Here is a 12,811-nt window from a genome sequence, read left to right as displayed (position 1 = left end):
AAGAAGAGAAGCTGATTTAATTTCACAACCTGCAAAGCCCCTGGGGAGGTGGACACAGCCAGGCTGGGCACCAGGGCTGGTTATTTTCTGTCCCTGGCAGTGGGACTTGCAAAGCAAAGTGTCGGGGCTCTCCACAAGCCCACATCTTCCCACAAGCTGGTCCACGACCCACACCCCGCCCGGCCGCCTGGACGAGGAAAAAAACACCCTTGGTGGTCCATTTTTTTCCACTGCTCGTGACCATGGTCACCTCTTCCTTGCAGGGCGCAGGAGAAGCTGATGTCCTTTTGCACCCCGGCATGGCAACTGGGAGGGATGGGGGGAGGACAGAGGGAGCCGCCAGCCACTGGTTATCTGATCCCGGCAGCTCCGGTGTAAACTTAGCATGGCCTTTCGGAAAGTACTCGCTGTGGCAAAACACGCAGTAAATCACCGTTCTGCGTGCCAACAATATTTCAAGATTAGCAAATCTTACAGAGCTCCTTGGGTTAAAGCTCGGTTTGGGGTTGTGGTTTGCAGCCCTGCCAGAGTAACTGGGGAGGGGGTGTCTCACCACCCCAGTAGCCCCTAGTCCCCCCAGCCCCCGGGGAACACACAGAGCTGCAAATGCTTCTTGTTCTATGGAGGAGATGGTGCAAGGTCTGGGTCAGCACTGGGCATGGGGCTGCAGGACCCCCACGCTCACCCCGTGCTGCCGAGGAGCAGGACCGACCCTCTGATTTCCCTGCCCTCTCCTTCCCAGCTTGCTCGGCCCGGCTTGGAAAATCCCCAGTTTCCTCCATTTTTTCATCAGGTAGCAAAAACAGCTCCCCACCAGCTGCCGTGGCCCTCTCCAGCATCGTCCAGTGCTTTCTGGGGTGAGCCACCGTGATCCCCAGCACCACCACCCTGGCTCCCAGTCCCCCACGTCCCCAGCACTGGTCACTGAACCACAACCCTCCAGGGTGGGGATGCCCAGGACTTTGCAAAAGCCACCCAGGAGGTTGGACCCCGGTGGGTCCCCAGTGGCCCCAGTTCAAGAAAGACAGGGAACTGCTGGAGAGGGTCCAGCAAAGGGCTAGAGAGATGATGAGGGGATTAGAACGTCTCTCATATAAGGAAAGGCTGAGGGACTTGGGGCATTTTAGTCTAGAGAAAAGAAGATTGAGGGGGGATCTTATTAATACTTACAAATACTTAAAGGGAGGGTGCCGGGGGGATGGGAACAGTCTGTTTCCAGTGGTGCCCAGTGACAGGACAAGAGGGAACGGGCACAAAGGTGACCAGAGGCAGTTCCATCTCCACCTGAGGAGGGCCTTCTCTGCTGTGAGGGCAGCAGAGCAGTGGCACAGGCTGCCCAGAGAGGTGGGGGAGTCTCCCACTCTGGAGCCATTCCAAACCCGCCTGGACGCTGTCCTGTGCCACTGCTGGAGGTGCCCCTGCTCTGGTGAGGGGGCTGGACTTGATGATCTCCAGAGGTCCCTTCCAACCCTGACCATTCTGTGATTCTGTGATTCTGTGCCACCGCCTGCCTCCAGCCGTGCCATGCGTTTCCCATGCTCAGCAGAGGGCTAATTCTGCGCCAGAGCCCTGCCTGTGGGGTGAAGAGGAGGGACAAGCTCTCTGAACCCAGCAGAAAAAGGGGCAGCAAGCACCTGGGAGCCAAAATCAGGTGCATCCAGATGGGAAATCAGCCATAGGCTTTGCACGCTGTGGGTGATTAACCCTAGAAACATACTCCCAAGGCCAAAGTAGCCCAGAGCTGGCATTTTAACCCAGGACAGGTCACTGGCTCAGTACGGGAGGGACTGGGGAAGATCCCGTGCTACACCTGAGGTTGGGCTCTGTGGCTCGATCCTTTCCATCTATGGATGCCTGCTTGCAAACAGCGATGCCAGCCCGGCCGGGAGCCTGTAAACTGAGACGTCTTTGCACCTCCTGACCATGAAACGGCCTCGGAAAGGAGCAGTTTCCCTGCACGATATTTGCAAGTGGGCTGCAGCCCAGCACCAATCCTCCCTGCCCATCCAGCGCTGCCCCGACCCCTCTGCCGGGCACCACCTCCAAGAAACCCTAAAGGTGGATTGAAATGCTCGGGGTTAAAACCATTAGGTGGAAGGAAAAGTGGCCAAATCAGCTTTGTTTTCTAATCCCTAGGAGTTTTGCAGCCCCCTCTGCAAACACCGTGCAAGAAATGGCCCCTAAAGCTTTTTCTTTTTTTTATGCAAAAATGTGCAACCTTTGGGGTCTGTGACTTGGACTTGGGCTCTCCACACCCCAGCAGTTAGAGCGGGGCTGGCTTTGGGGGACAGGGGATGCACCTTGCTGAGAAGCCACGATTTTGGTGTCCCATGAGGGCTGGCATCTCTCCTCACCCAGTCTGGGGTTGCTTTGCTCCCCAGCGGTGGGTTGGAGGGTCCCAGCTGGCTCTCAGCCCCCCTGTCCCAGCAGGTCCCCCTGCACCCACAAGCACCAGGGGGAAGAGAAGCAGGCAGAGGAGGTCACATGGCACCAGGTTTTGGGGAGCTGGGAGTGATCACCAAGCACCGAACAGAGCAGCGAGCGAAGCATCAGTGGTAGGAATGGTGCAAACACAAGTGAGCTGAACCCGCACGTCCTCAGCCCAAGCACAAACCTCCCCGGCGTTGATAACCAGAGAGGAAAGTCCCTCAGGAGGAAGCTTCCCTCTCCCGCAAGGTCTCCCAGAGACATTTCTTTGCTCTAATGCTGCCATCCAGTGGGAGAAACTCCCTGGCATGGGAAAGGTTGGAAACAAGGGTCTTGGGGTCCCCAGCCCCGGGGGGAGGAAGGCACCCACCCTGACCACCAGCCTTGGGCTGCCTTTGGGGACCTCCCTGCCAGTGATGCTGCAGGCAAACCCCAGCCTCCATCTCCAAGCCCCAACCTCCAGCCTGGCTGCGATGGGCAAAATAAAAACCGCTCACACGCTGCACAGTCCAGCTGCTCCGGCACCCTAACGCCCTCCCGAAACACAGCCCCCAGCCAAGAGCACAGGGAAGGGGGGAAGATGCAGTGGGAGGAGGCAAGGGGCAGCAAAGCTGAGCCTTCCTCGAGAGGAGGAGGAGGCTGCGGTGCAAGCAGTGTCCCAGCAGCGAAGACACCCCCGGTCTCGGTGAGATGCGGTCCCATGGGATGCTCACAACGGTGTCCCCCAGTCGCAGGATATTTGCAGTCTGAACACTCCACGCCTGCAGAAAGCCAAATTCCAGCGTGTATTCATCAGCACTGGGGCTGCGAGGAGGAAAAAAAAATACTAAAAAAAAAAACCAAACACAAAACTCCCCGGGCTCGGCTCAGGGAAGCAAAAAGACTTTGGCAGCGGCGACAGAGCAGCGCGATGGGCAAGTGCTGCATCCGCGGTGGCCGGCAGCCCCGAGGATCCCACAATGTGCCCGTTTGTTGTCCCAGTGGGCGGCTGGCTTCCCGCAGAAAGGAGCTTTCAGTGGGAATATTCAAAAGTTCAACCTCCTGCAGCAGCGCAAGGTTGGCTGGATTGTGCGCCGGGCACAAAGGGACAGTGTTTCCTCAGGAGCGGGGAGGTTTTGCAGCTGGGAACACGGCTCTTTTCTTCCCCGCACAGAAGCCGTCTGAGCAGAGGCAAGGCAGAATCGAGGGAGGATCGTAGTCAGAGACTTACCTTAAAGGGAGAAAGCAGAATAGATTTGTTTATATGGGAAAAAAAAATAAATCAAAGAATTTGGGGATTTCTTTTGGCTGAAGGCAGCAGCTGTTTTGCCAAGGTGGCTCTGGTTTCCAGGAAAGCAGGGGATTTTCCTCCAAAATCCAGGGGGAAAACCCCTAACTTTTTATTTTCCCTTCGTGCCAAGAGGAAATTTCTCCTGAGAACAAGCCCTGTGCGCAAACAGACTGCCCTCTCCTTCCGGAAGCACAAGTGCTCTCTCACCCACTCACGATCAGTCGGAAACCATCCCCTGGACCAGCAATTCCCCGATAACCCCAACCGAGGCAGCAGCATCCCGGCCGGGTCAGAGGCACGCGCCCCAGCAGGGATGTGTTTTGAAAGCATCCACCACCTCTGCGAGCTGGCAAAGGCCATTTCTCCTGGCTGCAACCCCAGCCCTGAGCTCCAACCCACGCTTAGGGAAGGAAAGGGGATGGGAAGCATTGCAAAATAAGAAAGGAGGATATTTGGTGTAGGAAATCTGGTCTACAGCTGCAAACAGCCATGCTCTGGCATTAGGGCTGAGAACTGTGCACAGCTCATCACACCCAAAGGCCTCATAACCCATAGCTGTGCCCAAAGCCCTTTCGGTGTTTAATTACTGCATAAGGACTGCCTAAAAATGGTAGAGGAAATATTAGGGGTGTGGGCAGGCTGAGGATGGGAAAAGGGGATTATTTTTTTTTAAAGATATCACTGGTTTTAATGAGAGTTCCCTCGTTGGTGGGTCTGGAGCAGTAAAACCACCCAGCAAAGCTGAGCAGCTCCGCCGGCAACCCGGTTGCATGCCTGTGATGGGACGGCCACCCTATCGCAGTTCTAACGAACTGCTCTCCCTTCCTGTAACGAAGATGGATGGCAACCGGCCTCGAGCCCGAGAGTTGGCCGAGGCGCCTCTGAGTCACTCTGAGAGGGGGAATAAATCTCAGCCCAATGGAGAAACGCCAGCCCAAGGGAAAGCACAACCCGGCCGGCGTTCCCAAGCGGAGCCAGGACAAGCTCGCAGCCGATGGCTGTGGAAGCAAAAGCACGGTGGCACCGTCAGGGTGGCTCGGCTGACTCCCCATCATGTTTTAGAGTGGGAGACCCCAAAACCTCCATCCCCTGGAGGTCCAGGCTGCCGAACACGGAGGTGTCACCCCCGACCCCACCGCGGCTGTGCTGGGCACCATCCCTGGCACCAGAGGGCTCCCGGGGGGAAAAGGGCTCGGAGGAGTCAGGGGGGCAGAGCCGGGTTGGGGCGGGGGTGCTGGAGGTTTGGGGCAGGGCGTTTTGTCCCCTGAGGTGTAGGACGAAGCCACCCCTTGTCCCCGGGGTCCCTGCCCCGTTTCCCACCCTACGCCCAAGTCATGCCCTGTGCCCCTACCCGGGCTGTGCCCGGCTCGCAACTGGGATGCCCAGCGCCGTGTGCGGGGGTGCTCAGCTCCCCCCGTGCCCGGTGCTATCGGTACCCCCGTGCCCAGCTCCTCCCGGTGCCCAGGGATGCTCCCGGTGCCCACGGGACCACCGTGCCCGGATGCTCTCGGTGCCCGGCGCTCCCTCTATCCCCGTGCCCGCTGCTCCCGGTTCTTCGGCAACCAGGTTCTCCCGCTTCCCCCCTTCCCCGTACTCTCGGGACTCCCACGCCCGGTTTGCCCGGTTCCCCGTGTCCGGCGCTCCGGGACCCCCGTGCCCAGGTGCCCCCGTGGGGTATTCCCCGTGCCCGGCCGGTGCCAGGTACGGTCCGTCCCCCGCCCCGCTCCTCCTCCCCTCTCCTCTCCTCTCCGCCCCGTCCCGTCCCTCCTCCCCCGGGAAAGCGAAAGCGCGGCGGGCGGAAGCCGAGCGCTCCCCGCCGGGCCGCGCCGCGCCGCACCGGGGCCGCTCCGCGCCCGGGGCCACCATGGCTTCCATCGGCAACTTCTTCCGACGGAGCCTGCGGCGCTCCGGCCGCAGAGGTGAGCGTCGGGAGGGGACACCGGGGAGCACAGCCCCCCGCCGGGGGGGGCCGGTGCCGGGTATGGGTGCCGGTGCCAGTGCCGGTGCCGATGCCGGTGACGGTGTCGGTGTCGGGCCCGGTGCCGGTGCCAGCCCCGGCGCCGCGGCTGCGGGAACCGACGGCTGCCGGCAGAGAGGGGACTTTCCCGGGCAGCGCAGCGCGCCCACGCCGGGTGGGACCGAAGGGTCGGGGCCCGGCACCGGCACCGGCTCGGTCTCCTCAAGCCCTGCCATAGGCGCTCACCCTGCGGACCACAGCTCGGGCTGCCTTCGCCCGGGGCTTACCGCATCTCCCGGGGCTTCCTCCATCCTCAGGGGCTCACTCCATCCCGGGAGCTGCACCCCATCCCCTGGGAGCCCACCCCGTCCCACATGAGTCCCAAATCCCCCATCCCCAGGGGGGAAGGAGGTTCCCACGTCCCAAGGGCAGCCCCACAGGCTTCCTATTACCACATCCCCAAAAGCCATTTTCCCACCGAGCGCAGCGTCGCAGGGCACGCCGGAATGTGGCATCGGGGGCAAAGTGGGCACGCAAGCCCTCACACTGGCTGGGACATGCCAGGTCCAGCCCTCAATGGTGGGCACGGTGGCCCCGAGGCAGGTCAGTGCTGCAGAGCCTTTAGAGTATGGTGCAGAAATTGGTCCTTCGGGATTTGTGAGCTTTTCCGAGATACAGCATGGGTCATCGGGGTTTTCTGACCTGCTATATGTCAAGCCACAGCTGAGCAAGTTGGGGCAACCTGTGGATTTGGGGGGGGGGGCTCACTGTAAATTCCCCCCTCGCGTCTGTTTTGTGCTGGCTGGCTCTTGCTCTGGGTGCGATATATGTTTTTCCGAGCTCAGCAGAAAAGCTTTGATAAAGCAAAAGCCAGTTCCTCTCTGCTGGGGCAGGTGGGCGGCTGCGCGGCGTGAGAAGCAGAGCTCCCCCACAAACAGTTGCGCCTGGAGCTTTCGGCACTCCGCAGCTCAGGAGTTTTACGGGAGGAAAGAAACAGGTTGTGCCACATCACAACATGGGTCTGAGCGCAGCACTCAGCTGATAAGAAAACCCCGTTCTGGTCGAGGAAGCTGTTTGTGTAGCAAAAACTTTTTCTTTTAACGCCAGCAGCCCCGGTGCCATTTCCGCGTGGGCCCAGGCGCACCGCAGCAGCCTTTGCCCTCTCCATGCCCGGCAGAGGCCGGGGTGAAAATCCACGGCAGCGGCAGCCACTTTCCATCCAGGAGCGGGGGGAGCCCCCCTGGCCGCCCAGCTCAGTGCCCTCCTCTCAGGGGATGCTCCCACTGCTGGGGGGCACTGGGGTTGATCCTCAAGTCTTCCCCACTTGGGCTCGGGGAGAGTCGTTGGCCAAAGCTCTTGTGACATTGGCTTGTGTCCCCGGGACTGCGAATCCTGCTGCTTTTGGGGAGTGCTGAGACCTCTGACGCTACATTAAACCTGTCCAACGTTGCGTGACGGTGAATGGCCCTGTACGTTCCCAGAACTCGTCTTTCCAGCCCAGGGATGAAGTGTTACGGTCCCGGAGGGATTTAGCCTCTGTCAGTGTGGGCTTTGCAACCAGACCCAGTGCAGGGGAGCGCTGCTGGGTGATACCATGCTTTCGGCAGGGCTCGGGTCGTGCTTTGGGCAGGCGCGTGGGTCTGTCTGTGAGAGACAGACCTGCAGCCCAACATGGCTGACCCCCTCCGGCACGACAGGTTTTACTCGGCTGTTTGAGAACACCGTGGACGTGATGCAAATCCAGCCCTTGCTTGAGAGTGCGTCTTGTGTTCTCCGAAATGCAGGATGGGACTGGATAGGCAGGGTTTAACCGGGCTTTCACCTTACCCTGGCAATCTGCAATGGGAAAACAACCAACGAGAGTGTCCAGAGAGGATGGGGGATGCCAGCATCCCTCCCCGCTGCATAGCACGGTTCCCTGGGGTCTCCCCAGCACCAACCACCTACCCTGGCCCCATAGGTGAGATTGCACCGCTGAGGCCATTGCTGGAGCATCCCAAGGTGGAGTGGGAGAAGCAAAGCGCATCTTGTTGACCTTTTTTCCCTGTTCCTGCCCAGCACCTTGCTGGGCTGTCACCTGGGTGACCACCTCCGAGGACATACCAGCACTGTCTGCAGCCGTCTCATCCCCAGGATGCTCCTGGGCTTCCCCCTGCTGTGGAGGGACATTTTCGGGAAGAATTTCACCTTGCCAAGAGGAAAGGCTTTGCATGCGGAGGTGGAGCTGCCTCGGGGTACACGCGGGGGCGGCTTCACACATGTCCCCGCCCCGAGCTGGGAAAGGCATTTCTGTGAAAGGACATCCCAGGATGGGACTGTGAGCGTCACCTCCTCAGATGAGCTTTCTGCTCCCATCGGCTCCTGATGACCTGGAGCAAAGGCTGGAAAGGTGTTTCCAGACTAAAGAAGGCGGCTATGGAGCCAGTGCGATACGGGGCATGGAGTGTCCACCAGCACTGCTTTTGGAGGAGGATGTCATGCATGGGGGAGAAGGATGATGGGAGCAGCCGACCACGGCCACGGCCATGCCTTGCCCTGCTGAGCTGCGGCACAACCAGAAGAGCTCAGGGCCAAACGCTGGGATGCAGGAGAAATTTGCAAGAGTTGGTTATTTCATCCAGCCACACATTTATTTTCCCGCCTGGTATTCCTCGGAGCAGCTCAAACATTTCTGTTCCAGCTCCACGCCGTAATCAGAGCCAAGACCAAGCCCGGGACAGTTTCAGTGCCAGGAACCGGGGATTTAGAGAGTCACAAGCGGCTGCCGGGAGAGGGACGAGCTGTGGCATGGCCTGGCTGCAGCCTCCCACCAGCATTTAACTCCATTCCTCCCCAGCCCTCGGATCTCACTGCCCCACCACGGTCATCCCAGAGCCCTTGGAGATGTCGGCTTGGGCTCTTTTCACTTTTATTTCTCATTTTTCGGGTTGTGACAGCTGACACTCCCCAGCTGTCCTCCCTAACCGGCCAAACAAGAAATAGGATGTAATCTCAGGGAATTGCTTTGCTTTGGGAGCTGTGGTTTAGGGAAAACCCTCGAGTATCCCATTTGCAATCAGCAGTTCCCAGGACTGAGGACATCTGGCAGGGAGAGGTTGGGATTCATCTTGTTGGAGCCTTCGGAGGTGCTCAAACAAGATCTGTGCTGTTTGTTTGCTGTTTTTTCCCCTAAGGGAATAAAATTAACTGCTGTAAAAACATTCCCACACCTTCCTGCAGATGCTTTCTGCAGAGACCGTCTGCTCTCCGCCGTCCCACGTGCCGGCTTTGTTCTGGGCGTCCCTCTGCCCTCCCTGGGATGGGGTGAAGGAGGGCTGGGGGTGTCTGACGGCACTTTGATTTTCTCCAAAAGATTCATAAAAGCCATTTCTCTTTCCTTTCCGTGTCCTGTGCCGTCATGTCCCCAGCTGCTCGCTGTTGGGGTCCAAAACACCCTGTGCACCAGGTCCAGGTTCCCTCCAGCCATTTTGGCTGGTTCATGCGTAGCTCTGCATCCCCTCTCCTGCCACCAGGACACCTCCTGGCCTTTCATTTCACTCTGCTCTGTTTTCTGGGTTGGTTTTTTTTGGCTACACAAGGAAAAGAAGAGGAAGGAAAGAAGGAAAACAACCCCTCGCGGGTGCCACAGGGGAAACCAGGAGAGCGGAGCTCCGTCTTCTATTCTGCTGGACAGTTTTTCTTTGAGTACCTGGTGGTGGTGTCACTGAAGAAGATGTCAGATGGACGTTATGAACCCAAGATAACCTATCAGTTCCCAAAGGTATTTAGTCCTGTGTTTCTGGGAAGATGAGTTTTCCGAATTTAGAGGAAAAGGGGATGTTGCTCCTTCCCCATCACTAGAGTGGGGGGAGGAGAACAGCAAAATACCTCATGCCCTGGAGTTGCAGATGCAGACCCATGTGGTTGGGGTTGCTGGGACCGTCTATTGCTCCTTGCAGTCCAAGGCCTGGGCCACAAACCCCAGAAGGAAAATCCCGGGGTGCTCCCTGGTCTCCTGTCCCCAAAAGGGGACACATCCCATCCCATGACACGGTGCCCATCCCACGGCAGAGAAATCACACGGTGGGGAGGTGGCACAGGAGGAGACCCCCTGTTTGCAGCAGGGCCCCTGGGTGCCTCTGCTTTGCCCCACTAGCCATGGGGTAAAAGAGTCAAAATTGGATTTTTGGGTGATGTTTTTGGGAGATCCAGGAATGTGCAGGCACCCTCTGCTTTGGTCTGAGCCAGGTGTTGCTTTGGGACACATCCCATCCCACCCCACCCCACCCCACCCCATCCCCTGGTGCTATGGGCACCCGCCATCACCCTGACATCACTTCGTTCCAGCGTGAGAACCTGCTGAAGGGCCAGAAGGAGGAGGAGGAACATCTCTTGAAGGCCATCCCCCTCTTCTGCTTCCCCGACGGCAACAACTGGGCCCCTGTCACTGAGTTCACCAGGTACCTGCCCCACTGTGGGGTCTCAGCCCCCCCGTGGTTTCCCACCCCGTACTGCCGTACCCCTGAGGGCTGTGGGCTGGAAGAGCCGTCCCATCCCCACGCGTTGTCTCTCCTTGCAGTGAAACCTTTTCTTTTGTCCTGATCCCCCTCTTCTGCTTCCCCGACGGCAACAACTGGGCCCCTGTCACTGAGTTCACCAGGTACCTGCCCCACTGTGGGGTCTCAGCCCCCCCGTGGTTTCCCACCCCGTACTGCCGTACCCCTGAGGGCTGTGGGCTGGAAGAGCCGTCCCATCCCCACGCGTTGTCTCTCCTTGCAGTGAAACCTTTTCTTTTGTCCTGACCAACATGGACGGCGGCTACTGCAGGCAGCTGCTGCTGAGCATCCCACTGCCCATACACCCATCGCTGGGTCGGTGGTGGCCGTGCCACCCCAACCCTGTGTTGGGACATGATGCCTTCTGCCATGCTCAAAGTACAACTCTTGGGGACATGCCCTAGAAAGCCACTTGCCTTGGCAAAGATGATGACAGGCAGCAAGGGGGTGCCCAAAGGGATTTCTTTGGAGCTTTCCTCTGCTGGGGCTCCTGTTGGGTGCTGGGTGGAGGAAAGCAGTGTTTGCCGGAGCCCAGGGCTGGCCTGAAATGCAACCAGGAGATGAGCGATGGTTGGGAGGTGCCATTCCCCATACTGGTGGTCACTGCCCCCACCTATCTCCCGCAGCTTCCCTGGCTCCTTTCCCTTGGCCGCAGTGCTCAGGACGGCTGCAAATCCAACTCAGGATCAAGATGGGGATGCGCGTGTGCCCATCCAAGTGTCAAGGAGATGGGTGCCCTCAGCACCATCCCCAAAAATTGCTTCTGAGCAGTGGCTGCCTTTCTCAGCTCATGGATTTGGCCAGCTCGGGGCCTGCAAGGTGTGATGGAGAGACGCCTTGGCTGCTGATTTACACACAGTCTGCTTAAATAGGGACATGAATAGGGACACCACGGCTCGGTGACTTGCTGGATCCCACCACCCTGTCATTCCCTGGGGAACCCGCCCACTTCTGCATCCAGGGCTGAGCTTTGGCTCTTTGAACCGCATGTCTGGAGGGCTGAAAGTGCAGAGAGCTAATGGACCTGGCATAATCCAGCTGGAAAGGGAAAAACAGCCTGGGATCGAACTCATCCCGCTGTTCCCTGTTTATGTTGGAGGCAGGCTTAGCCCCGAGGATGGTGGGGCAGGAGGTCTTGAAGGATGTGTATCTGGGGTGGAGGAAAGTTTGGGGATATGCCAGAGGGCTTCGCACAAAAATTATTAATAGCTTTGGCATCTGAATTGCCTTCTCCGGGCAACCCTGGCTTTTACAGCATCAACTGTATCAACAAGCATGGCCTGAGCCCCAGCTCTGAAAATCCCCCAGAGGGTGATTGGGCATCTTCTTGGGGGGTGAGTGGGGCCAGGGGGGTTCTCTAGGGAGACCGTGGAGCTGGTGCAGTGGGGCTGGGAGATGCTCAAACCCTTTTCCCATCCTCTTCCAGCCATCCGGCCGTGGTGTCCGCCTCCCTGAGGTCTTCTGCATCATCAGCTGCCTGGGCTGCTTCGGGCTCTTCTCCAAGGTAAGGATGTGCTGGCTCCATCTGGCACGGTGGTGGCCCCGGCAGACACCCTGTTGCCTGCCGAGGTTTCACAGCTCACTTGTTTTCTCCTCCAGATCCTGGATGAGGTGGAGAAGAGGCGTCAGATCTCCATGGCGGTGATTTACCCCTTCATGCAGGGCCTTCGGGAATCGCCCTTCCCAGCTCCAGGGAAAACCGTCACCATTAAAAGCTTCATCCCCGAGTCAGGCACAGAGGTTGGTGGGGGTCTCGGGGTCTCGGTGACACCCTCTGGACTGCTCCAACATGGGGATCCTGGGCTCTTTCCATGAGCATCCTCCACACCTGCAGCACCCATGGGTGCTTGCGGGAGCAGTGGGTGGTGGGTTGGGCTGCCAGGGGCCTCCTCCCCTGGGGGAATGGGTGCCTGGTCCAGGAGGAGAGCAGCAAGCAGTGAGGATGAGGATGGAGCCCATCCACAGGTAGTGCTGCCCCATCTTTGCATCTTTGCAAAGCAGCATCTTTGGAGTTCCGTCAGCCTCGAGCTGGAGCTGTCAGCACAAAACCTCCCTGGACGCCGTTTCTTAATGCGTCGGTGCTTGCACAGCCCTTACGTCAGAGCAGGGGCCGCACTGCGCTCGTCAGCCAGCGTTCGCACCTCCGAGTGCGGCACAGGGGGCTGTCGGGGTGCGCGGTGGTGTCGGCGCCATTGTGGGGTGTCGCGGGCAGCAGCTTCCCCTCTGCACCGCCGCACTCGGTGCTCATCCCAACGCCCCCCCCGCTTTAGCATCACAAGCTTTTTTTTTCAGGCGTGGCGCTGGCCTGGCCTTTACCTGTGGAAAGGAGAGCTGGTCAGGGCACGGTGCCCACTGGGGCTCATCCCACCCACGCACGGCCCGGGCTGGCACAGGCAGAGCCTTTTCTTCTGCTTTTTTTTTTCCTTGTGGCAAAGCTGGGGTGGGAAAAGGGAGGATCTGGCCCTGGCAGCAAGGAAAATAACCTCAGCTCTGAACATCAAGCAGAGTGTGGCCAGCAGGTGGAGGGAGGTCATCCTCCCCCTCTGCTCTGCCCTGGGGAGGCCACATCTGGAGCGCTGTGTCCAGTTCGGGGCTCCCCGGGTCAAGAAGGACGGGGAACTG

At 59.0% G+C, this 12,811-nt stretch overlaps 2 protein-coding genes across 2 annotated transcripts in view; both read left to right on the top strand.

Moving 5' to 3' along the window:
* The first annotated feature begins 3,337 nt into the window (after window positions 1-3,337).
* LOC104283180 (basic proline-rich protein-like) lies at window positions 3,338-5,892 on the top strand. Its single transcript, XM_009881335.1, has 2 exons — window positions 3,338-3,407; window positions 5,264-5,892. Exons 1-2 carry the CDS (start codon window positions 3,338-3,340, stop codon window positions 5,890-5,892), a joined length of 699 nt encoding a protein of 232 aa, XP_009879637.1.
* Window positions 5,893-6,230: 338 nt separating this feature from the next.
* The window catches only part of DENND2D (DENN/MADD domain containing 2D), an 11,753-nt gene continuing 5,172 nt past the window's right edge, over window positions 6,231-12,811 (top strand). The window contains exons 1-6 of the mRNA XM_009881334.1: window positions 6,231-6,257; window positions 9,283-9,414; window positions 9,981-10,093; window positions 10,413-10,469; window positions 11,615-11,693; window positions 11,789-11,929. Of these exons, the coding sequence (XP_009879636.1) occupies window positions 6,231-6,257; window positions 9,283-9,414; window positions 9,981-10,093; window positions 10,413-10,469; window positions 11,615-11,693; window positions 11,789-11,929 (549 nt within the window). The remainder of the gene's footprint in view (window positions 6,258-9,282; window positions 9,415-9,980; window positions 10,094-10,412; window positions 10,470-11,614; window positions 11,694-11,788; window positions 11,930-12,811) is intronic.

This window comes from Charadrius vociferus, unplaced genomic scaffold (assembly GCF_000708025.1).
Source record: "Charadrius vociferus isolate BGI_N301 unplaced genomic scaffold, ASM70802v2 scaffold333, whole genome shotgun sequence".
NCBI lineage: Eukaryota > Metazoa > Chordata > Aves > Charadriiformes > Charadriidae > Charadrius > Charadrius vociferus.
This window is presented reverse-complemented; position numbering and strand designations above follow the sequence as displayed.